Source organism: Piliocolobus tephrosceles, chromosome 3 (assembly GCF_002776525.5).
Source record: "Piliocolobus tephrosceles isolate RC106 chromosome 3, ASM277652v3, whole genome shotgun sequence".
Taxonomy (NCBI): Eukaryota; Metazoa; Chordata; class Mammalia; order Primates; family Cercopithecidae; genus Piliocolobus; species Piliocolobus tephrosceles.
The window spans coordinates 77,561,380-77,588,972 of record NC_045436.1 but is presented as its reverse complement, the minus strand read 5'-3'; the positions used below and the strand labels follow the sequence as shown (position 1 = coordinate 77,588,972).

The following is a 27,593-nucleotide window of genomic DNA, read 5'->3' as shown; positions in this document are numbered from 1 at the left end:
AGTTTTAGTTTTTTTTAGGAACCTCCAAACTGTTCTCCATAGTGGTTGTACTAATTTACATTCCCACCAGCAGTGGCCAAAGGCTCCCTTTTCTCTACATCATTGTCAGCATTTGTTATTGGCTATCTTTAGGATAAAAGTCATTTTAACTTGGTTGAGATGATATCTCATTATAGTTTTTATTTGCATTTTTTTGATGATCAGCGATGTTGAGCTTTTTTTTCATATACGTATTTGTCATTTGTATGTCTTCTTTTGAGAAACGTCCTATTCAAATCTTTTGCCCATTTTCAAATCAGATTATTATATTTTTCCTATAGAGTTGTTTGAGGTCCTATATCTGGTTATTAATCTCCTAACAGATGGATAGTTTGTAAATATTTTCTGCCATTCTGTGGGTTGTCTCTTCACTTTGTTGATTGTATCCTTTGCTGTGCAGAAGCTTTTTTAACTTGATGTGATCCTATTTGTCCATTTTTGCTTTAGTTGTCTGTGCTTGTAGGGTATTACTCAAGAAATCTCTGCCCATTCCAATTCCTGGAGAGTTTTCCCAAGGAAACATCATATTGAATGCAGAAAAGCTGAAACCATTTTAAACCCTGAGAACTGGAACAGGACAAGGATGTACAGTTTTACCACTTCTATTCAACATAGTACTTGAAACTTTAGCCAGAGAAATCAGACAAGAGAAAGAAATAAAATGTCTATAAATTGATAAAGAGGAGATCAAACTATCTTTATGCTGATGATATGGTCATATATCTAGAAAACCCCAAAGACTCATCCAAAAAGCATCTAGATCTGATAAATGAATTCAGTAAAATTTCAGTATACAAAACCAATGTACACAAATCAGTAGCATGGCTCTACACCAACAGTGACCAAGCTGAGAAGCAAATCAAGAACTCAATCTGTTTTACAACAGTTAAAATAAAATAAAATAAAATAAAATAAAATAAAACAAAATAAACTTAGGAATATACCCGACCAAGGAGGTGAAAGACCTCTACAAGGAAAACTATAAAACCCTGCTGAACAAAATCATAGATGACACAAAGAAGTGGAAACATATTCCATGCTCATGGATGAGTAGAATCAGTATTCTGAAAATGACCATACTGCCCAAAGCAATCTACAGATTTAATGCAGTTCCCATAAAAGGACCATCATGATTCTTCACAGAACTAGAAAATACAATCCTAAAATTCATATGGAACAAAAAAAGAGCCTGCATAGCCAAAACAAGGCTAAGAAAAAGGAACTCATTTGGAGGAATCACATTACCCAACTTTATACTACAAGGCTATAGTTAACAAGGCAGCGTGCTACTGGTATACAAATTGGCACATAGACCAATGGAATAGAATATAGAACTCAGAAATAAAGTCAAATTCTTACAGGCAACTGATCTTTGACAATGCAAACAAGAACATAGAATGGAGAAAAGAACCCTGCTCAACAAATGGTGTCAGAATAATTGGCAGGCCACATGTAGAAGAATGAAACTGGATCTTCATCTCTTATCTTATACAAAAATGAAGTCAAGATGGATCAAATACTTAAATCTAAGACCTGAAACCATAAAAGCTCTAGAAGGTAACATCAGAAAAACACTTCTCACCATTGGCTTAGGCCAAGAGTTGATGACCAAGAACTCAAAAGCAAATGCAGGCTGGGCATATAATCACACATATAATCCCAGCACTTTGGGCAGATCACGAGGTCAGGATTTTGAGACCAGCCTGGCCAACATGGTGAAACCCCATCTCTACTAAAAATAAAAAAAATTAGACAGGCATGGTGGCACATGCCTGTAGTCCCAGCTACTTGGGAGCCTGAGGCAGGAGAATCACTTGAACCTAGGAGGTAGATATTGCAGTGAGGGGAGATTGCACCACTGCGCTCCATGCCTGGGCAACAAAGTGAGACTCTGTCTCCAAAAAAAAAAAAAAAAAAAAAAGAAAAGAAAGAAAAAGTAAATGCAACAAAACAAAATAAATAGATGTATCCAATTAAACTAAAAACTTATACACAGCAAAAGAAATAATCAGCAGAGTAAATGTACGCCCCACAGAGTGGGAGAAAAGAAAAAATACTCAAAAACTGTGCATTCAACAAAGGACCAATATCGACAATCTACAGGTAACTCAAATCAGTAAGAAAAGAACTACATTTAATCCCATCAAAAAGTGACCAAAGGACGTGAACAGACAATTCTCAGAAAAGATCTACAAATAGCTAACAAACGTATGAAAAAAAAAATGTATGAAACAATGTATGAAAAAAGAGGTCAATATTGCTAATTGTCAGAGAAATGTAGATTAAAATTACAATGAGATCCCACCTTACTTCTGCAAGAACAGTCATAATTTAAAAATTTTAAAAAGTAGATGTTAGCATGGATGTAGTGAAAAGGAAACACTTTTACACTGCTGTTGGGAATGTAAACTAGTACAAATACTATGGAAAGTAGTATGGATATTTCTTAAAGAACTAAAAGTAGAACTACCATTTGATCCAGTAATTCCACTACTGGGTATCTACCCAGAGGAAAGAAGTCATTATATGAAAAAGACACTTGCACACACATGTTATAGCAGCACAATTCACAATTCCAAAAATATGGAATCAGCTTAAATGTCCATCGACCAATGAGTGGATAATCAAAATGTGGTTTATGTACACCATGGACTACTATTCAGCCATGAAAAGGAATGAAATAATGGCATTCACAGCAACCTGGATGGAGTTGGTGACTATTATTTTAGGTGAAGTAACTGAGGAATGGACAACCAAATGTCTATGTTCTCACTTATAAGTGGAAGCTAAGCTGTGAGGACACAAAGGGATAAGAATCATATAATGGACTCTGGGGACTCAGAGAGATGGTAGGATGAGAGAGAGGGATAAAAGACTACACATTGGGTACAATGTACACTGCTCAGATGATAGGTACACCAAAATCACAGAAATCACTACTAAATAACTTCTTCGTGTAACTGAAAACCACCTGTTTCTCCAAAACTATTGAAATAAAATAAATTAAAAAAATGAATAGTATGTCATGCTACTCTTTCCTGGCCTGTACGGTTTGCACGAAAAATTCTGCTGTCAGACATGTTGGAGCTCCATTCTATGTTATTTATTTCTTTTCTCTTGCTGCTTTTAGGGTTCTTTCTTGATCCTTGACCTTTAGGAATTTGATTATTAAATGACTTGAGGTAATCTTGTTTGTGGTAAATGTGCTTGGCTTTCTGTATCCTTCTTGTAATTGAATGTTGTTATCTCCTCTAGGTTTGGAAAGTTCTCTGATATTATCACTTTTATTAAACTGTCTACCCTTGTCTCTCACTCTACCTCCTCCATATGGCCAATAACTCAGATTTGCTGGTTTGAGACTATTTTGTAGATCTTGGAGGTATGCTTTATTGTTTTTTATTAATTTTTTGTATCATCCAACTGCATATTTTCACATAGCTTTTCTTCAAGCTCACTAATTCTTCCTTCTGCTTGATAAATTCTGGTATTAGGAGAGTGTGATGCATTCCTCAGCATTTCAATTGCATGTTTCAACTGTAGAAAGTCTACTTGATTTTTTAAATTATTTTAATTTATTTGTTAAATTTATCTGATAGAAATCTGATTTCCTTTCCTGTGTTATCTTGAATTTGTTTGAGTTTCCTCAACTCAGCTATTTTGAATTTTCTGTCTAAAAGGTTACATATCTCTGTTTTTCCAGGATTGCTCTCTTGTGCCTTATTTTGTTTATTTGGTGATTTTCTTTTATCAGAGCATAACTGAAGGAGATAGAGATATGAGTAAACCTTGAAAAAACTGAATGAATCCAGGAGCTATATTTTGAAAAAAATAATAAAATAGATAGGCTGCTAGTTAGACTAATAAAGAAGAAAATAGAGAAGAATCACATACACACAGTCAGAAATGATAAGGTGTATCACCACTGACCCCACAGAAATATAAACAATCATTAGAGAATACTCTAAGCACATTTATGACCATAAACTACAAAATCTAGAAGAAATGGTTAGATTCTTGAAACATACACCCTCCCAAAACTGAAACAGGAAGAAATGGAATCCCTGAATAGACCAGTGGTGAGTTCCGAAATTGAGGCAGTGATGAATAGCCTACCAACCAAAAAAAAAAAGCCAACACCAGATGGATTCACAGCTAAATTCTTCCAGAGCTACAAGAAGAGCTTACCAGCTCATTTCTATGGAAACCATGACAAAAAGTTGAAAAGAAGGGACTCCTCTCTAACTCATTCTTTGAGGCCAGAGCCATTCTGATACCAAAAGATAGCAGGGATACAAGAGAAAAAGAAAACTTCAAGTCAATATCTTTGGTGAACATCAATGCAAAAATCCTTAATAAAATACTGGCAAACTGAATCCAGCAGCACATCAAAAAGCTCATTCACCACAATCAAGTTGGCTTCATTTCTGGGATGCAAGATTTTTTCAACATATACGAGTCAATAAATGTGATTCATCCCATAAACAGAATAAAGACAAAAACCACATGATTATCTTAATAGATGCAGAAAAGGCCTTTGATAAAACTCAACATCTCTTCATGTTAAAAACACTCCATGAAGTAGGTATTGAAATAACATACTTCAAAATAATGAGAGCCATATGTTACAAACCCACAGCCAATATTGTACCAAATGAACAAAACCTGGAAGCATTCCCCTTGAAAATCAAGACAAGGATGCCCTCTCTCACCACTTCTCTTCAACATAGTATTGGAAATTCTGGCCAGGGAAATCAAGCAAGTAAAAGAAATAAAGCATATTCAGATAGGAAGAGAGGAAGTAAAATTATCTTTGTTTGCAGATGACATGATCCTATATCTAGAAAATATCATTGTCTCAGTCCAAAAGCTTCTTAAGCTCATAAACAACTTCAGCAAACTCTCAGGATACAAAATCCATGTGCAAAAATTGCCAGCATTCCTATACACCAACAACAGGTAAGCTGAGAGCCAAATCATGTGTAAGCTCCTATTCACAATTGTTAAAAAGGAATAAAATACCTAGGAATACAGCTAACATGGGAAGTGAAGGATCTCTTTAAGGAGAACTACAAATCACTGCTCAAATAAATCAGAGAGTACACAAACAAATGGAAAAACATTCCATGCTCATGGATAAGAATCAGTATCATGAAAATAGTCATTCTGCCCAAAGTAATTTATAGATTCAATGCTATTTCCATTAAACCACCATGGACATTCTCCACAGAGTTAGAAAAAACTATTTCGGAATTCATATGCAACTAAAAAAGTGGTCAAATAGCCAAGAAAATCCTAAGCAAAAAGAACATAGCTGGAGGCATCAGGCTACCTGACTTCAAACTATAGTCCAGGGCTACAGTAAACAAAACATGGTACTGGTGCAAAAACAGACACATGGACGAATAGAACAGAATAGAGAACTCAGAATTAAGACCACACACCTACAGCCATCTGATATTTGACAAACTTGACAAAAACAAGCAATGGAGAAAGAATTTCCTATTTAATAAATGGTGCTGCAAGAACTGGCTAGCCATATGCAGCAAATTGAAACTGGACCTTTTTCTTATACCATATTCAAAAATTAATGCAAGATGAATTAAAGACTTAAATGTAAAACCCAAAACTATAAAAACCCTAGAAGAAAATCTAGGCAATACCATTTAGGACATAGGCATGGACAAAGATTTCATGATGAAAACGCTGAAAGCAATTGCAACAAAAGCCAAAATTGACAAATGGGATCTAATTGAACTAAAGAGCTTCTGCACAGCAAAAGAAACTATCATCAGAGTAGGCAACCTACAGAATTGGAGAAAATTTTTGCAATTAATCTATCTGACAAAGGTCTAATAATCAGAGTCTAGAGGAACTTACGTTTACAAGAAAAAAACACCTTATTAAAAAGTAGGCGAAGGACATGAACAGACATTTCTGAAAATTTATGTCTGAAAGACATAAATGCAGAAGACAAGCACAGGAAAAAAAGCTCAACCTCACTGATCATCAGGGAACTGGAAATCAAAACCACAATGAGATACCGTCTGTTGGTGGCAGTATAAATTAGTTCAACTACTGTGGAATACTGTGGCGATTCCTCGAAGACTTAGAGGCAGAAATACCATTTGACTCAGCAATCTTATTACTGGGAATATACCTAAATGAATATAAATCATTCTATTATTAAGCAGGGAAATACATTCATGCGTATATTTGTTGCAGCACTATTTACAATAGCAAAGATGTGGAATCAGCTCAAATGCCCCTCAATGATAGACTGGATAAAGAAAATGTGGTACATACACACCATGGAGTACAATGCAGCCATAAAAAGGAATGAGATTACGTCCTTTGCAGGGTCATTAATGGAATTGGAAGCCATTATATTCAGCAATCTAACCCTGGAACAGAAAACTAAATACCACATGTTCCCACTTATAAGTGGGAGCTGAATGATGAGAACTCATGGACACATGGTGGAGAACAACACACACTGGGGCCTTATTGGAGGCAGGAGGTTGGGGGAGGGAGAGCATCAGCAAGAGTGTCTAATGAATACTTGGCTTAATACCTAGGTGATGGAATGATCTGTTCAGCAAACCAAAATTGCACTTGTTTACCTACATAACAAACCTGCACATCCTGCACATGTACCACTTAACTTAAAAGTTAATGAAAAGAAAAAAAAATCTAATAAAACCGGTACCTGCCTTTTGTTTGGATTGTGTAATACATTCACATGTAATGTCATTATTGATATGGTAGAATTGATACCTTGATACCTGCCATTTTGTACTTTGCTATGTTTCTCATGTCTGTTTTATTCCCTGATCCCCATGTTTTTAAAAATACTTTTAATTGAATGTATATTTACTAGTGTAAATAATGAAATAAGTGAGGTATAATAATTATACATATTATATAAATTATATATGGTACATTATATTATATTATTATTTAATAATAACTAAAGTTTAAGTAGTGCTTATTTATGTGCCTTGTGTGCTACATATATTAACTCATTTAATCTTTATAACCCAAGAAGATAGAAGCTATTATTATTATTAGACCCATTTTACAGATGAGAAAACTGAGACATATAATTTGACCATGGTTATATGGTTATATGGCCAGCAAAAATGTTGACTCAGGGCTTGATCCCAGAAACACAGCTTCAGAGGCCATAACCTTTACTACTGGTAGACATGAACTCCAGTGCATAAGAAAGACCATAAATGTTTGTTGTTAGGCTGATAGGCAGATACTAAAATAGAGTAGCATTTGAGAATAGTGGCTCACACCTATAATCCCAGCACTTTGGCAAACCAAGGCAGGAGGATCACTTGAGCCCAGGAGTTCAAGACCAGCCTGGGAAAGATGACGAGATGTTATATTAAAAAACAAATAAAGAACAACAAAAAAGACACAAAATTCCCCACAAAAAGCCCCAAATTAGTTAGGCATGGTGGCATGTGCTTGTAGTTCCAGCTACTCAGGAGGCTGAGCGGGGAGGAGCTCTCAAGCCCAGGAGCTTGAAGATGCAGTGAACTATGATCATGTCACTACACTCCAGCCTGGGTGAGAGAATGAAACCCAGTTTCTAAATAAAAAAATAAAAACACTATCACTTCCATAGCATTTTGTTTATACAACAGGGGAAACAGCCTACCAAATTCTCCAAGAGAAGAGAAGGAAGAAGTAAGAATATTCACACATTTTTTTTTAAAATGATCTGTTTTTGATTCATATAAAGTTAAAAGTATTTTGGTTGTTTTAAATAACTATAGCTTTTAAATGTGATTGTGGAAAATAGTAATAGCACCCTTGGAGTCTTTTTATTGAATGCTTTCTTCTTCTTTTTTTGTTTATTTAATCAAGAAACATTTAGTGTCACTAAAAAATGTGTTATTAAATTTGACATGAAATGTAAGCTAACTTGCACAATTTTTTTTCGATATTCTTTTAAAATTTTTTATTTTACTCTAAGTTCTGGGATGCATGTGCAGAACATGCAGGTTTGTTTCAAAAGTATACATGAACTTTTACAATTTTTTGATGTCACATAAGCACTATAAATCTAGCAGCAGATGGGAGTATTGAAAATATATTTCATTCATTAGAAAATATATGTATTTATAGGAACATTAGGGTAGAATACTTAGATGTCCTGCAATTCAAATGTGCAATTTGCCTTTTTCTATTGAGATCTACAATCTATGTGTCATAACATGGAAAACATAGTTACCTTGGGAGTATGGTGAATATTATCAGGGATCTATACGTCTCTGTCTAGACAATGTTCTTTTCTTGTTGTTCCATACCTTGTCTTACTCATCTTGATTTTTCTCCTTTCTCTTTACCTTATGCATAGTGTATTTCTCCCTGTTATCACCATTACTATTCTCTGTCTAAATATAACTACATAATTGTTTTTGAAGTGGGTAATGGAATGTTGAGATATTTGTAGCTTAGGAAAGAAAGGCTGGACCATCCTGCCCACCATTACCCTTACTATGGTGGAGGCAGGTTCCAAATATGAGTAGTTCTACAATTCGTCTCACTGACAATCTCACAGGACAAAGAATACAGAGAAATGCCTTGTGCACAGTGACCTTCCACATACTTCATGGTGGGGGGTGTAAATGAGCAGGTGAGGTTCTTGAGGGCCTTTTAAAAGTTAATAATAAGGCTATAAATATAACCCAGCAATTCTGACTTCAAGTTCTGTGGTATTTTAGTAGCACTACCTTAAAATGATTTCTATTTATGTACAAGGGATGTTTCTTGCCATACTGAACCAAAGTAGATGATGTTAAGATTCATTTGATTTTAAAAAGTATGAACATAAATTGATTGGAATCTTAGACATTTCTCTAGGGTTAATGAATAATTTTCCTAACTCTGCTGTTTAAATTCACACATCTCTCACAACTTATGTTCAAAATTTACTTCAAGTTTATCAAGGTGATTTTTAATGCCATATCCAAATCTGTTCAACGGGTACTAGGAGCAATTATGTCCTTTTAAAAGAATTTCTCTGTCTTTACATTCAACATTCCAAAAGAATTAACTTTTAGACTAAAAGTGGAACTCTGAAGAATGGATATTATGTCAATTAGATCTATTATAATTGGCGATAATCTGCTTATTCTCTGCCTCAGTAGCATTAGCATTTGCAGGAAGAGAAAGGTTATATAGGCCATTTCTGTTCTTGTATTTTACTTTAATATGCTGAGACGCACATTTTTTTTTCTGTAAAACTAATGTCAAAGGTGGTCATGAAAACTTAAGCATTAAAAGTCAAAGTCTACTTTTTGATAGCAAAGAGAAGAAAATGCATCTCACATTAAATATTAATCAAATTTAACTACGTGGAGACACTCTGTAATGATTTTGTGAAAGTTAGTCCTTGATCAAAGTTTTAATGGACATATTCCTACTTCTATATCATTTCTGAGATTATAAATTATATCTACCTTTATTAGAAACAGGAACATCCTTAGCGAAAGCAGTATTTGAAAAATATTTATACAACACAGAAAGGTGAACAAAAGAAAAAGCTAGCTTTGTATTTTTAGGCTTTGCTAAATAAAGAATATAGAACTGATTACATTTGAGGTAAATTTAAGCATTGTATGGGTTGAAAATACTTTAAAGGCATAGTATCAGCCCTACTGTTATGGAAGAACTCAACAACAAGGCTAAACAAAAAGCCTCAAGGTAGACTCATTCTGTTAGATACTGTTAGACTCATTCACACACGCATAACTCACATATTCATTCATTGATTAAAAAATATGTGTCAATCACTGTTTGCAAAGACATTTGTCATTCTGGGAGATACAATGATATGCAAAATAGAGGCTTTCTGAACACTCAAGGAGCTCTCTCATTCCTATGGTGATGGGTGATATTAAACAAGTAATTAGAGACTTGTTTAATTACAAATATAATAACTGCTGCAAAGTTAAAAGTTGTGTATTGTGAGAGCATATCAGAGCTGAAAGAGCTAATGAATTCAGGGAAGATTTGAGACTCAAAGGATTGACAAGAATTAGAGACTAAAGTGAATGAATAAACCATGGTCAGAAAGCTTTTGACAAAGTTAGTTCAATATTACACATAGTTTCTGAAGTGAGTTAACATTTTACAGTTCTAATGACCTCAAAAACAGAGAGCTATTATGACTGAGATTATCAGTTTCTTACTCAGTATTCATTTATTCTTTCTTTCTTGCTAACAGAACCCAATTTTATTTAGAATAACAATGTGCCCAGGTAAAGCAACTACTTTTTCAGGGTTCCCTTGCAGCTTGAGGATGGTTATTTGGCACACTTTTAGCCAATGCAAAAAAAGCAGAAGTTACTAGCTTAGGCTTTCAGAAAATACTTCAGAAAAGGCTTTTATAGTTGTTAAACGATTTTTGCTTTTTACCTTTTCTCTGCTTTATTTTTGAAATCAAAACATTATGACAGGACCCACAGTCAATATCTTGAGAGAATATAAGGATGAGGGTCACAACCTAAATACGATGCAGCAAAAAACATGAAAGGACCTAAATACCGGATGATATTATGGCGCTTTTATATCCCTAGATTCCTACTATCATTTTTCACTAATTTGAGAGAATAATAGAAAAATTACTCCATAAATTTGAAGGGTAAATTGAATCTTATCTGAGGAAATTTTGTCTTCCTTCTCATCAGACAGTTTTATCTACTTCTTGCCCTTATATAAACAAAGTAGTAAATGTTCAAATATTTATAGTATATTTGTTCAGTGTGTTATTTATGTTTATGTATTTATGCAAATAATGAATAATAAAAGAATTCAGAAGAGTAAGATATCACTTCTAGCTAGGATTCTCGAGAATGCTTAATGAAAGAGATTCTACTTGAACTGGCTTTTACAGTTGTAAATTTGCCTTCAAATTGAAAAGAGGCTTTGGATGCCAAGGAGAGTTTCCTGAATTTTTTTCCCATAGGCACTGGGGAACCAGTGGGGGTTTTTAGCAGGTTTATGTCATTTTTAGTACAATAATTTATTGGCTACTAGCATGCAAATAGTTGTGGACTAAAAGACCTAAAGCTAAAATAGGCAGGTAGTCCAACTGCCAAGTAATAAGTATTTTGGAGCCCATGCCAGGATCTTTGTGGTAGTGAAGGACAGAAATGTCTAAGGTGAGAGAGGTTACAATAGATATAACCTTGGTCATTTTTAGATATGAGAGAGAAAGGTGAACAAAAGTAAAAGCCAGCTTTGTATTTTTAGGCTTGGCTAAACATAGAATTTTTTTGTAAGTCAGTGAGGAAAGAAACATCGTTTGGTAGCTGGAGGTAAGGGAAGATAATAAGTTTTATTTTAAGGCTATCTGAGGATAATGAAGTGCAAATGTCCAGAACACAACTGAAACTTTGTGATTCAAATATGACTAGCATAATGTTATGTTGCAGGAACTAGGTTAAGTCTGTTGTGTTATTGCCTATGTGATTTTGACTATCAGTACTTTTTGTTAGTTTTTACTGAGCTTTGAAGTATTATGTTTTCCAGGCAATTCTAATTCCTTTCATAAAACATTGGCCTAAATGGTCTTTTCCAGTGTGCTAGGAGAGGATGGAAATAAAGTCGGTATTTTCAATTTTTACCTATTGCTTACAATTAATACTATAATTTTATATCTATATTAAAATTTTTTTTCCTATCAAAATAACACGTTCCTTTCTAAGTCATGTATTTTACGAGGCATATATTTACAATGATGAATATTAGAGATGCTTAAAATGGCAAGGATGACATTAGTAGTTATAATTTGCAACATGTAAAACAAAGATAATTTGATTATCATCTGAAATGACTTTCTTCTTTATAGAACCAAATTTAAGCAATTTGGATAAGTAGGTTGGCAAATTGCTTAAACAAAGTTTTCTGAATATTTAGGCAAACATAACTATATTGATAGCCTATAAAGTTTTTCACCATATATATTTGATTAAAGATTTTGCTTGAAAGTTTTTTTTTTTTTTTTTGAGACGGAGTCTCGCTCTGTCGCCCGGGCTGGAGTGCAGTGGCCGGACCTCAGCTCACTGCAAGCTCCGCCTCCCAGGTTCACGCCATTCTCCTGCCTCAGCCTCCCGAGTAGCTGGGACTACAGGTGCCCGTCACCTCGCCCGGCTAGTTTTTTGTATTTTTTAGTAGAGACGGGGTTTCACCGTGTTAGCCAGGATGGTCTCGATCTCCTGACCTTGTCGTGATCCACCCGTCTCGGCCTCCTAATTGCTTGAAAGTTTTGATTGAAAGTTTGAAGTCTTCTTAAGTCACTTCAATGATAATGGCAAGCTTCATTGTAAAAGAAGCTATATGTGACTTAAAATTATGTATTTAGGAATTTGAAATAAAATTTTAGACTAGAATATACTTAACTACGAAATAACAGCTAGAACAAGTTATAAGATATACATGCACAGAAATGGAAGAACATTTATTTTGTAACTTGAAAGAGGAAGTAGTTCTGGTTTAATTGCTCAGAATTTTAACTCTAGTGTATTGTATGAATTTCTTTCATATAACTCTTGCTATTAGACCTACTGCATATTGTTGCAGGCTTTTCTTTCCAGTAAGTTTGTCTCCTAAGCAAAGACTGATATTTCACTCTGCCTTCGTGGTCCTGTGCCCTCCATGTTGCCTTTTTTTTTTTTTTTTTTTTTTTTGTTGAGACAGTGTTTCACACTGCTGCCAAGCTGGAGTGCAGTGGCACGAGCTCGGCTCACTGCAACCTCCGCCTCCTGGGTTCAAGTGATTCTCCTGCCTCAGCCTCCTGAGTAGCTGGGACTACAGGCACGTGCCACCACGCTTGGCTAATTTTTGTGTTTTTAGTAGAGATGGGGTTTCACCACGTTGGTCAGCCTGGTCTGGAACTCCTGACCTCGTGATCCACCCACCTTGGCCTCCCAAAGTGCTGGGATTACAGATGTGAGCCACGGCGCCCAGTTGCCTTCCTGGTTTTTTGATTGAGAGTCTGAAGTTCCCTTTCCCTTCTTTCCTGCATATTCAACCCTTCAGTGTTTTCAACTTTAGTTTTGTATCCGATTTAGATTCAAAATATGGCAACTATCTTGAGGAATAAACTTGTATTTGTTGTCAGTCATACCTCTAGTGTGATGTTGTCTCCTAGGCATCACTAGATTACTGGAGATTTTACTGTCTTTCCAGTCCAGACCTCTATGCTTTTGCCTGCTTCAGTATTCAGTAAATATTTCATAGTAAAGAATCAGTGATGATGAGTTCAGGCTCCTCTGAGTTTAGGCTGAGGTTCAGGTTCAGAAGTTCAGGCTCCCTTCTCTCAGCCTTTATTCTCTCATAGTCATGCTATACTATGTGACTTTCAAACGCCCCACAAATTCCTTTTTCTCTTTGAATAATCTGTGACAATACCAGTCTTTAGCCCTTGCCCAGACTTAGTAAATGGCCACAGGAATGGAACACAGCTTGTAATCTCAATTTACATAGGAAGGTCTCTTCTACTTTTTGGAATTGAGCACAAAAATCCTCCTATTATTACCAATCTCTGATATCTTTCAAGCAATAATTTTAAAATTTTACTATTTCTAAAATTTAATGCCAAGGTTTATCAAAACTTAACTGTTTATCAGTAATGGTTTATCAAAACTTACTCATTGGTGGAAATCCGGGAGTAGCTATTTTGATTCTAGATAAAATATGTTAAAACAAAAAGCAATTTAGAAGTAAACGGTCATGGTCGGTCAATATTTTTAAAATGTTTAATTAACCAGAATAAGATGATAATTTAAAGTTGTATGCACAGTTCCACGTATATGCAAAGCAAATACTGACATAAATAACTTTAAGAAGAAAGAAATTCAAATGTAAAGATAAACCTATATATTTAGATAAATCTATTCTAAAGAGATCGAATAGAATAAACCACCTTATAATGTTACTTAGTAAGAAAAAATGAGAAATGGCTTAAATGACAAATTTCAGAAATGAAAAGGACATGTCTACAGATTCTGAAGCAAAAAGCAAACAGTTTGCATTATTAACAAATTTGAAATTTGAAAACTTAGGTGAAATGGACAACAAATCTCATTAAAGAAAAAAAAAATCCAGAGTTGCTCTCTTATCTTAAAATGTCTACTTTTCAACCAAAACTTATTAGATATGTAAATATCAGCTATTAAATTTTTTTCAATAAATTAATGGAACTTATGATTAAATAATTAAAGAAAAACATGCTAGCAGTGAGCCAATAGAGAATTTCAATAGATAATAGAAGCAAGCAAAGAAACAAACAAAAGAATGAAAATAATTCTAAAGTTGTAAAGTACAAAAATATAAATAAAAAATTTATTAACTGAGCTCAGGAGATTTGAGAGGGCAGAAGACATAATTAATGAAGTGAAAGATAGATCAATAGAAATCATTGAATATGAGAAACAGAGAACAAGATTGAACAGTATGAGTAGTTTGACACCTGTGGGTCAATGTCAAGTATTTCAGCATATGGATAATAAAAGTCCCAGAAGGAGAGGTGAAAAAGAAAGGAGCAGAAAAATATTTGAAGACATACTTGCTGAAATCTCTCCAAATGTAATAAAAAAAACACTAATCTATGAATCCAGGAAGTTAAGTGAACTCCAAGTAGAATATATTTAAGGAGAACTCACACTTACACACATTATAGTCAAACTAGTGAAAGAGAACAAAGGTAACATCTTGAAAGCAACAAGAAAAAGGAAACTTATGTAGTGGAAACAATATCACTAATTGTAGACTTCTCATCAGAATCAGTGGAGGTCAGAAATTAGTGAAGTGACATGCAAAAGGCTAAGAGTAAAAAAATTCAAGCAAAAATTCTATATTTAGTAAAACTATTATGCAAAGTGAATATGAAGTAAAAGTATTTCCAGATCTTTTACCATAGCATGGTAAAGGAAAACTTTATTCTGAGACTAAAACTTGAGGTCAATCCTTATTTGCAATGTGCTACAACATGGGAGACAATTTAGGGATTGAATGCTCCATTCCTTTCTGTGGCTGAGGGGTTTACTTGTTGATATTTGTAACCAAGGTTTTTGAAGATCAAAGCCTACATGCAGTTTCACATGTCTGAGATCAGAGAGTATATGTAATTTCATATGTCAAAATAGCAGGGAACATTCGGTGAAATTGGAAAAATTCTGAATGTGTATGAAATTAGGAGGTTTCATACCTCCTGAAACCTCTTGATTCTGGAAAAACTGAATTTGTATGAAATCAAGAGGTTTCAGGAGGTTTCAAACCTCCTGATTTCATACAAACTCAGAATTTTTCCAATTTCATTCAGTTGGAAATGCTGAATCCTTTTCATACAAATTCTGAATTTGTATGAAATCAGACCAAGAAATGTTAATCTCTTGGTCTATGGGGTTACAGGTCAGTTAGGCTTGAGTTTTAAGTGAGTTTTTGCATGAGTATTGAGCATGTAGAATTTTATAGGGACTTTGACTTGACAGAAATGAATAAATTCAGAAGGTGTGTGAGATGGTTTTGCCAAAATACAAACAGGCTGACCCACCTTCCTTTGAAGTAGTTGAAACCAGTGAATTTTTTTTTTTACACTTCCTGGAACATTGTCTTTATGTGATTCTCAACAACTTAACTACTTTTGATTTGTTTGTAGCTTAAAATACTAGAGACTTCCCTTTTAATATCCCATTAGCATCTCTCTTCAGGCAAGGGAGATATTACTGAGGGGTTCCCGTAGTCCTATACCTAATAAAGATAATAATGCCAATGGCAATGATGATAGCAATGAAAGCCAACACTGGTACTCCTTATGTATCAGAAAACATTTTAAGAATTTTATGCACATTAATTATACAAATTTTATGCTTCTTTATGTTATTTTAGGGTAGGGCTTTTGTTTTCCGGATGAGGAAGTCAGGACACTAAGCCTAGGACAAGGATTCATGTTCTAGCTAAAAAATGAGGCCAGGAAGATGAGAGCCAGACATTTTTAGCTTTTGTGTTGGGACCCAGATTCTCTGCTGTATAATGTGGAGTTTCCCAAATGCAGAAACAGGATTTGAATATTGGCATGAGAAAAAAGTCATGCAATAAGCCAAAAAGAAAATAAAAACCATGAGAAATGTCTATTATATCCATTCTTCATGTCCCTTCTTTATTTTCTGTGATGTATAAAGAATCACCAACAAATTTGATGATCTCATCTACAAATACTATTTCCCCGACATGATATTCAACTGATTTAAGGTACTATACAGTATATAGGTATTGTTTAAATTATTGTTCCTAGACAGAATTTCAGATTTGTCCTATTAATCATCAGCTTGGGATATTTACTTGAAATGTTAATCTCTTGGTCAAATAAAATGAGAATATAAGATGAGTAGAAAGAGGAAGGAACATCAGTAAAGTAGACAAGCAGGGAATACATTTCAGAGAAGAATAAATATGCATAGATAGAGGTTGTTATGAACAAGGGTAATATACATTGGATTAGTAGGAGAGGCAGTGAATCTACTGAATTTCAGGAACTAGTTGACAAACTTTTCCAGGTGTGAACAAACTATTGTTGAAGAATACTGATCACTGATGCAGTTTCTTGTCTTTGCTTCAAGTTATTAAAAAAATAGTTTCTGTAATGGCAGTAGCCAAACTTATCAATTATATCCAGTCTAGGCACTGGAAGAAGAAATAGATGGTGACACCAGGTATGGTGTTATGGGAAGTGGGAACAATAATGGCTTCTGATAAGATAACTAAAGTGATAGTAGGCACAATCAAGACCTTCACAAAGCTTTCCTGTTTACACTGGGCATATTGTATGCACAGGATCTCTTTGTGTTTTTATAATCTCTTCCAGTTTCTTTTCACATACTGTAGAGGCAGCCCCGAAAGATACACAAATCATCTATGGAAATATTGCCTCTATTGCTTATTTTCCGCCTACCCTTACTGTATATACTCTTGATGCAGGCAAAAAGAAAATGGTTTCCAGCATCTCTTAGATGACTTACCTATCATGACATTTCATGTTTAACATGGGACTCAAACCAGAAATGGGGGTTTCATGTAAGAATCCCCTACCCTAGTCATGGTCTTACCATATTTTGTGATTCTTTGGAAGTGGAAGATAATGTTAGCATATGCTTGAGGGTGATAATATGGATGTAAGGAACAAGAAAAAATATGTTTTCTAAAATATGGCTCCTAGAGGGACTTCAAAAGTATGCTTTCTCAGTATCCAATTTTGTTTGACTTATTTGAAACTTTAAAATACTTCCCTGTTAGCTCAAACCCTGACTGTTCAGCCTTTTTTTTTTTTTTTTTGCATTGAAATTAACTTTTCTAGAATAGTAAGATTCACTTAACCCTTTTATAGAAACAGGTACCAAGCTAAGTACATTACTCATTTTAACTCATTTAATCTTCAGAATAATATTATGAAATAAGTACGATCATTTTTCTCACTTTACATATGCAAAAACTCAGGATCACAGAGGGTAAGTGGCTTCCTTGAGGTCACATAGCTAGTAAGCAGCAGATATTTGGAACCTAGGAAATCTAGTGCCAGAGTCCACATGCTTGCCGTAACACTTTCCTGCCTACTGGGAAATCATTAACACTTAAAAAGTTTTGGTCTTTATACATAATCTAGGTGAACAGATTTCAAAGGAATATGTTATAATTTGAGGAAAATTAGTTTTAAAAGGTTTTCACTGAGATAATTAGCTAATTGTTTAAGGCATTACTTGTCCAACAAATATATGGCACTTACATTTCTTTTACTTTAGTATTATTATTGTATTTATTAATATCCATGTGGGTTCATGTTGATTAAAAATGTTACTATGACTGCAATTCATATAAAGAATCATAAATAATGAAAGAGGAAGCCTTCTAACTTAATTGTAATTATTAAAAATGAAATAAGCAGTCTCATTTTGTAGAATAAGTAAAGTATGTTCACTTAGAACAGTAAAGCAGGAATAGTTCTGTTGCTTAGGAAAACAGGTAATCATTGTTCTCATTCTTGTAAGCAATTTGATTTTCATGATTAAATTGAATATATTTGATTTATATCATGAAAGCTATTTTTTAAAGAAAATGATCCTAAAGTTCATACTTGTGTTTATTTTACTTTAATTTTGGCAAGTAAATTTACATTTTTGTTAGGCGGGCATAGATTTAAGAATTCTTTTTTAAGTTTGTAGTTTTAATGTTTAATTAATAAAAGTTTTAGGATTTTTCTACTTATTGCTTACTGTAACCATCCATCTGATATCTTCTTGGATATTTTCAATATAAGATATATTTATGCTCATCTATTAAAATTTTTTTCAGGTTACTCCAGCGCCAGGCAGCTATGATGTTCACAAATCATATGAGATGTCCCAAGTTAAGCATAAATATATGCCACCTCGTAGTTTAGTGGCTAAAAGAAAACATGCCTCTTTTCTTAGTGCAACTCCTCGGTGCCTAGAAAAAATGACTGATGGGCCAGGTAAGTCTATATAGTCCTTATAAAGCTACCAGGAAAAAAAATTCTAAGGTTTCCATATTAAAATAGCTAGAATTATTGATAGGTTCGTGGAGACTGAAAAGTTAAGCAAAATAATTTATAGCAAACCATGTTTCTCATCAGTGCTTTAACAAAATAACATTGACTTAATCAACATTATTTGAGGACCTGCTGTGTTGTACATCGTTTTGCTTAAAGTCGCAGTTTCCGAGAACCCATCCATGATGTTATGTGAGGACTTACTGTAATTGTAAACACACATTTGCATTTACTGTGCCTCTCTTAAGTGTGTAGGACAAAAACCAAAAAGAGAAAATACTTATTCAGTGGAAGATTTAAGTTACCTTTTCAAATGTAAGAAGATTTTGGGGGAGGGTGGGTTATGTCTCTTAAATTTACCAAAAAAGAGAAAATACTTATTCAGTGGAAGATTTAAGCTACCTTTTCAAATGTAAGAAGATTTTGGGGGAGGGTGGGTTATGTCTCTTAATTTTACCACTTTTACTAAAGCTAATAAAGTCATCCAGCATTCTATTAGGGAAAAAAAACAGAACTCATAACATGCTAAAGTTGTTAGAGGAGAAAGGCACTTTATCCTCATTTGGAAAATCAGTCATATAGAGGATATACATCAAGCCAGTTGTACAGAATTATTTTTATTCTTTTTCCAAATATAAAGAAAACAACTATATAAAAAGATAAACATTTATTTGAGCATTTACAATTCCAAAAATAATTTTAATTTTTAAAATTTGGATAGTCTTAGCTATCAGTAACACCATTCTTGTTCTAAAAATGAATGCAGTAACTTTTGCTGAAAATGAAGATAAGTCAGTTATTATGCTATTTTACACAGGAAAACTAGATAGAGAACAGGAGCAATCATTTTCAACAGTAATTTGCAAGTATATTCCCACTAAGTAACCAAACTGTTATAATGAATTTTTATGAGAATATGGAGAAAAAAAATGAAACAGAATAAAGAAACTCTTTTTTCCAAAGTTTTTAATGAAAAACTAAAACAGGAGAATATAACTTCTCCAGCAAATAATACTTGGACAGCCTGAGATCCAGAGGCTTGCTGTGTTTCTCACTGCCTTTTAAAAATCAGGCATATTGCCAGCCTATAGATCCATTTTAAGTTGAAATTTCACTTTTTATTTTCTTTTTCTTCTCTTGAGTTATTACACCATTGTTGATTTTGTGAGGTTTTAGCTTTGCTGTGAAGTAGGATTCAAACTCCTGTAGTATGTCCCTGACTACACTCAAATGTGGTTATCCAGGGAAATAAGTTCTTTGACATTTCAGCACTATCACCAGCATCAAGCACAATCAATTAAATAAGAAATAATATTAATCTCAGAGTCTTATGAAGTAGATTATGTTCAGTATCATATTTCCTGATATTTTTTGTCTGTCTCCCTTTATTCTCCTTTGCATAAAAATTCTTACACATGGAATGCAAAGTAAGAGTTTCAGTTAAGTGCCAGGATTGAAAGACTTTTCATTGCTTCAGTATTTCTCATAGAGCAAGCAAATTAGCTAATTCTTTCATTAGTTTCTATTTTTCACAATTGAGATATTTGCCACCTACTTGCCTCATGAGAATACAAAAGATTAATGAGAACTATATTTCAAAGTCATTTTCAGAACCTTTGAAGCTCCTTTGAAGTATAAGATCTTATCATAATATGAAACATGTTTCTTCTTAACGTTAAGCCAACACTAGCTTCTAACAGAATTTGAGAGGTAAGGGAAATATCTTCATTTGGAAGACAGTTATTATTTGGAAGTCAAAGGCATAGTGACTGTCAAAGTCACTGTACAACTGCAGAGTAGACAGCTTGTGAAATGAAAAGAGCTTATCACGTTGGTTAATACCAGTAATTCATGAAGTTTGCTATCCTGCATCTTAAAGTGGCCCATATTTCAAAGGGATAATAACAGAAACCCCACATGCCTCTATAATCAACACATTAGAAAAAGCCATATGGACCTCTGAGGCTATTATCTGATACCATGATATATGAAATTTTATATCCTCTGACATGTAGATATTGTAGTAATTATGGCATTATTCTTTTAAATTTAATCCACTACCTTAAGGTATACCATCTAAAATATTGCTCTAACATAGATTTAGTAGGTGCTCAGGGCCAGTTCAATTAATATCATGCTGTATTCTGGTAATTGAAGATTAATTTTCCTTTGTCTAGACTCTGTTACATTGATCTAATCAAGGACAAGATTCAAGTGTGATATTATCAAGTCTCTAAATAGGTTCCTAATTTTTAAATAGAGTTTTACTTTGTTTTTTTTAATTAATATAACAAATAATTGTCTATTCTTTTTTAATATTAATATATACATACTAATGTTGTTTTTGCTTTACAATGAAAATAACCCATTTTTGTTTGTAGTTTTGACTCTAACTTTTGCTAGAGACAGCTAATACATGACATCATTTGATTTTTAAAAAATCATTATATAATCAAAAGATCCAGTGATAATAATTCTATTTGTTGTATACTGTGGGTCAATGTTTATCTTATGAATGATGGCCTTTCATATAATGTTCTTAGTAACAAAATAAGAAAAGAAGTTTCTTTACCCTATTATTTCTCTATTAAACATTGGTAATTTTGTTTTGCTTTAATAGCAATGGAAAGACCTTTTTTGGTTGGATGCAAAATTTCTTATACATCAGATAAAATTATTTAGTATTGTTATATGTATACATATGTGTACACATAAATGAAACTATAAGATTGTCTGACTTAATGTGGAGAGCATGATATGCATATTTGTTACTTGGGTCATTATATTACTAGAAAGAATGCTGTGCCTCACAGAACTTAAAAATGTACATTGTTATCTTTCTATCTATATAATTATTGGAAAATTAAAACTGATTACTGGATATCTTACATTTGTAGATAAAAGTGTTAAGAACTGAGGTTGATGCATATGTGAATAATTATAATCTCATGGGATTTATGGAACTTGTAAGACATTCAATAACTCATGTTATAACCATGTATTTATTTCAAATTATTTTAGATCTTTATTTAGAAATATGAAAATGGTTTTATTTATAAGTAAAGTTTTTTGGAATATACTTAAGAGGGACAAAAGTCATTTTCATTAATCTAAATTAAAGAAGGAAATAGTACATCCACAATCAGTGTATTGTATATCCTTTAGTGTTGTGTGACTAATAAAACACAGTAGAATTGTTTAATGAAGAAATAATTAAATTAGGCATATTACATTATAAAGCAGTCTTCTCTTATTACACCAAGTTTTAATTAATGGATATGTAAATGATTTTGTGATTGATCCAACTCAGGTAAAGTGAAATTGTTAAGTGGAAAAGTATTTAAGCATCACTTTATCTCTCACATTGACATGTTTTTCGTCATGGGTTGGGGGCGGGGGTATGCTTGACAAATTTAAAAAGAAAATGGATATAAACATTGTTGAGAGTGTGGAAAATTGAGGACCCTCATACATTGTGTTAAAAGTATAAATTTATATCAGTGTTTCTTAAGGGCAGGTTGGCAAACTGTTTCAAATATTAATGCCATTTGACCCTAGAATTCTGCTTCTAAGATCATCCTAAGGCAATTATTAATACCAAAACTTAAACATCAAGGACTTAACGAAAAGAGTAATAAAAAGTTCAAAATGTCCTAAATGGAAAGAAAAGTGGAGTTTAGTTAATTTTGATACATAACTGACTAGAGTCCTATGAAAATATTACAAATATTATATGATTTTTTAAACATGGGAAGATCTTGGTAACAAGATAGGATTAATCTATTCAATCAATTAACAAATATGTATTGAGACTATCTTATATATTAAGTACTCTTCCAGGGACTTGTGATAGAGTAAATATTCTTGTTTCGTAGAGCTTATTTTTAATTTTAATTAATAATATATTTTATTAACTAAATATTAATTTATTGTTATTATCAGTTGTTAAATATTGTTAATATTAATTATGAACTAATAATGAATAATATATGCTGTGATACAGTAAATATTCTTGTTTCATAGAGCTTAATTTCAGATATAAGAGACATTTAATAAATGAAGAGGTAGATTGATAAATAGAAAGAGGAAGAAGGAAAATCAAGCATTTTTAAATTCCATGGGGGGGACAAACAAGAGGTAAAAGGATTGAGAGTTTAGAGTGGATGGTGAATCAGTTCCAAATAATGTTAATGGGGAAGGCTTCACTGAGAAATTAATAAAGGCATATCTTGGCAATATGGCTTAGTTCGGTTACATAGCACTGCAATAAAACTAAGATTGCAATAGTGAGTCACATGAGTTTTTTGATTTCCCAGTACATATAAATTATGTTTATACTATACTATAGCCTATTAAGTGTGCGATAGCATTATGTCTAAATAAAACAAAGAAAATGACTTAATTAAAAACACTGAATTGCTTTAAAAAAATGCTAACAATTATTTGAGCTTTCAGCGAGTCTTCTTTTTCTCCTGGAGGGTCTTGCTTCGATGTTGGTGGCTGCTGAATAGTCAGAATTTTGTTGACTAAAGATTGGGGTGGCTCTGGAAATTTCTTAAAATAAGACAACGATGAAATTGGCCACACTGATTGACCCTTCCTTTCATGAGATTTCTCTGTGGCATATGATGTGACTTGATAGCACTTGACTCACAATAGAACTTCTTTAAAAGTACAGTTAATCCTCCCTAACCCTATCACTGTTTTATTAACTAAGTTTATCCAATATTCGAAATCCCTTGTTGTTATTTCAACAGTGTTCACAGCATCTTCACCAGGAGTAAATCCCATTTCAATAAACCACTTTCTTTGCTCATCCACAAGAATCAACTCCTCATCCTTTCAAGTTTCATCATGAAATTTTAGGAATTCAGTCATCTTTGGGCTCCACTTCTAATTCTAGTTATCTTACTATTTCTACCATATGTGCAGTTACTTCCTCTACTGAAATCTTGAACCCCTCAATTCATGAGGAATGGAATCAACCTTTTTCAAACTTCTGTTTATGTTGATCTTTTGACCTCTTCTCATGAATCATGAATGTTCTTAATGATATCTGTAATGGTATAGCCTTTCCAGAAGGTTTTCAATTTACTTTGCCCAGATCCCAGAGGAGTCATTCTGTATGGTGGCCATAGCCTTACAAAATGTATTTTTAAAGTAAGACTTGAAAGCTGAAATTAGTCTTTGATCCATGGCTTCAGAATGGATGTTGTATTAGCAGGCATGAAAATAACACTAATTTCCTTGTGCATCTCCATCAGAGCTCTTGGGTGACAAGGTGAATTATCAACAAGTAGTAACACTTTTATTTTGTAAGTGAAAGAGAGTTTATTAAGAAAATAAAGGAATAAAGAATGGCTACTCCATAGACAGAGCAGCCCCAGGGGCTGTTGGTTGCCCATTTTTACAGTTATTTCTTGATTATATACTAAACAAGGGGTGGATTATTCATGAGTTTTCTGACATTTCTTGGAACTGAGTATTCCTTCCATTTTTAGACCATATAGGATAACTTTATGGCATTGCCATGGCATTTGTAAGCTGTCCTGGCACAGGTAGGAGTGTATCAGTGAGGATGACCAGAGATCACTCTCATCACCATCTTGGTTTTTGGTGGGATTTAGCTGGCTTCTTTACTGCATGCTGTTTTGTCAGCAAGGTCTTTGTGATCTGTATCTTGTGCCAACCTCCTATCTAATCCTGTGAATTAGAATGAGCAACTTACTGGGAATGCAACCCAGAATGTCTCAGCCTTATTTTACCCAACGACTACTTAAGATGGAGTCACTCAGATTCAAACTCCTCTGACATTTTCCCCCTCCCTTTTGTAAGAGAACCCTTAATCCTAAGGGTTTGAGAGGGATGAAGATCCATCTTCCGTAACATCAGGCTGAACAGGGGCAATAATACTGCTGCCTAACTATTGGGTCTCTTGCATTCAGGGTAGAGAGGAGCTCAGTCAGAAAGTATAGGTATGTATGGTCAGGGCAATACATAACTCTTCAGTACCCAGAAAAAGTGAGATCCATTCCTCTTGTTTCTTCTGAGCAGCGGCCAGAGATGGCTGGTTGTACGCAGGAATAAGCAGGGTTAGTCTAAATTGTAGAAAAAACTCAAAAACAACTGATGAGACTAGAATCTAATAGCATGTGCACCATTTTTCTTGAGACGTATTTTTTATCTCTCCAGCCTGCCATTTTTAATAAAGACAAATCATAGTATGACCAATTTGCTTTATTATATTTGGCCTGATTATCTGTATAAAGTACAGCAAGAATAATAACTTTTTTATTATACTTTAAGTTCTGGGGTACATGTGCAGAATGTGGGTTTGTTACATAGGTATACACGTGCCATGTTGGTTTGTAGCATTCATCACCCCTTCATCTACATTAGATATTTCTCCTAGTGCTATCCCTCCCCTAGCACCCCACCCCCTGACAGGCCCTGGTGTGTGATGTTCTCCTGCCTGTGTCCATGTGTTCTCATTGTTCACCTCCCACTTATGAGTGAGAACATGCAGTGTTTAGTTTTCAGTTCATGTGTTAGTTTGCTGAGAATGATGGTTTCCAGCTTCATCCATGTCCCTGCAAAGGACATTAACTCATTCTTTTTTTATGGCTGCATAGTATTCCATGGTGTATATGTGCCACATTTTCTTTATCCAGTCTATCATTGATGGACATTTGGGTTGGTTCCAAGTCTTTGCTATTGTGAAGAGTGCCACAATACACATATGTGTGCATGTGTCTTTATAGTAGAATGATTTATAATCCTTTGGGTATATATCCAGTAATGGGATTGCTGGGTCAAATGGTATTTCTGGTTCTAGATCCTTGAGGAATCACCACACTGTCTTCCACAACAGTTGAACTAATTTACACTCCCAACAGTGTAAAAACGTTCCTATTTCTCCACAAGTTCTCCATCATCTGTTGTTTCTTGACTTTTTAATCATCACCATTCTAACTGGCGTGAGGTGGTATCTCATTGTGGTTTTGATTTGCATTTCTCTAATGACCAGTGATGATGAGCTTTTTTTTTTTTTTTCACGTTTGTTGGCTGCAAAAATGTCTTCTTTTGAGAAGTGTCTGTTCATGTCCTTTACCCACTTTTTGATGGGGTTATTTGTTTTTTTCTTGTAAATTTGTTTAGGTTCTTTGTAGATTCTGGATATTAGCCCTTTTTCAGATGGATAGATTGCAAAATTATTCTCCCATTCTGTAGGTTGCCTTTTCACTCTGATGATAGTTTCTTTTGCTGTGCAGAAGCTCTTTAGTTTAATTAGATCCCACTTGTCAATTCTGGCTTTTGTTGCCATTGCTTTTGGTGTTTTAATCATAAAGTATCTCCCCATGCCTATGTCCTGACTGATACAGCCTAGGTTTTCTTCTGGGGTTTTTATGGTTTTAGGTCTTATGTTTAAGTGTTTAATTCATCTTGAGTATATTTTTTGTGTAAGGTATAAGGAAGGTGTCCAGTTTCAGTTTTCTGCATATGGCTAGCCAGTTTTCCCAATACCATTTATTAAATAGGGAATCTTGTCCCATTGCTTTTGTCAGGTTTGTCAAAGATCTGATGGTTGTACATGTGTGGTGTTATTTCTGAGTCCTCTGTTCTGTTCCATTGGTCTATACATCTGTTTTGGTACCAGTACCATGCTGTTTTTGTTACTGTAGCTTTGTAGTATGGTTTGAAGTCAGGTAGCCTGATGCCTCTAGCTTTGTTCTTTTTGCTTAGGATTGTCTTGGCAATGTGGGCTCCTGTTTGGTTCCATATGAAATTTAAAGTAGTTTCTTCCAATACTGTGAAGAAAGTCATTGGTAGCTTGATGAGGATGGCATTGAATCTATAAATACTTTGGGCAGTATAGTCATTTTCATGATATTGATTCTTCCTATCCATGAGCATGGCATGTTCCTCCATTTGTTTGTGTCCTCTTATTTCCTTGAGTAGTGGTTTGTAGTTCTCCTTGAAAAGGTCCTTCACATCTCTTGTAAGTTGTATTCCTAGGTATTTCATAGGCAATTATGAATAGGAGTTCACTCATGATTTGGCTCTGCTTGTCTGTTATTGGTGTAGAGGAATGCTTGTGATTTTTGCACATTGATTTTGAATGCTGAAACTTTGCTGAAGTTGCTTATCAGTTTAAGGAGATTTTGGGCTGAGACAATGGGGTTTTCTAAATAATCACGTCATCTGCAAACAGAGACAATTTGACTTTCTCTTTTCCTATTTGAATGCCCTTTATATCTTTCTCTTGCCTGACTGACCTGGCCAGAACTTCCAGTACTATGTTGAATAGGAGCGGTGAGAGAGGACTTCCTTGTCTTGTGCTGGTTTTCAAAGGGAATGCTTCCAGTTGTTGCCCATTCAACATGATATTGGCTGTGGGTTGGTCATAAAGAGCTCTTATAATTTTGAGATGCGTTCCATCAATACCTAGTTTATTGGGAGTGTTTAGCATGAAGGGTGTTGAATTTTGTCAGAGGCTTTTTCTGCATCTTTTGAGCTAATTTTTTTATTTGTTTTTTGTGATTGGCTCTGTTTATGTGATGGATTACTTTTATTGATTTGCGTATGTTGAACCAGCCTTGCATCCCAGGGATGAAGCCAACTTGATCATGGTGGATAAGGTTTTTGATGTGCTGCTGGATTCCGTTTACCAGTATTTTATTGAGGATTTTTGCATCAATGTTTATCAGGGATATTGGCCTGAAATTTTCTTTTTCTTGTTGTGTCTCTGCCATGTTTTGGTATCAGGATGATTCTGACCTCACTAAATGAGTTAGGGAGGATTCCATCTTTTCTATTGTTTGGAGTAGTTTCAGAAGGAATGGTACCAGCTCCTCTTTGTACCTCTGGTAGAATTTGGCTGTGAATCTGTCTGGTCCTGGATGTTTTTTTTGTTGGTAGGCTATTAATTGCTGCCTCAATTTCAGAACTTGTTATTGGTCTATTCAGGGAA

At 34.1% G+C, this 27,593-nt stretch overlaps 1 protein-coding gene across 1 annotated transcript in view; it reads left to right on the top strand.

The window, feature by feature from the left end:
• Positions 1-27,593, top strand: part of STPG2 (sperm tail PG-rich repeat containing 2) — a 542,953-nt gene that overhangs the window by 290,242 nt on the left and 225,118 nt on the right. The window contains exon 9 of the mRNA XM_031935322.1: positions 18,406-18,565. Coding sequence (XP_031791182.1) covers positions 18,406-18,565 — 160 coding nt within the window. The remainder of the gene's footprint in view (positions 1-18,405; positions 18,566-27,593) is intronic.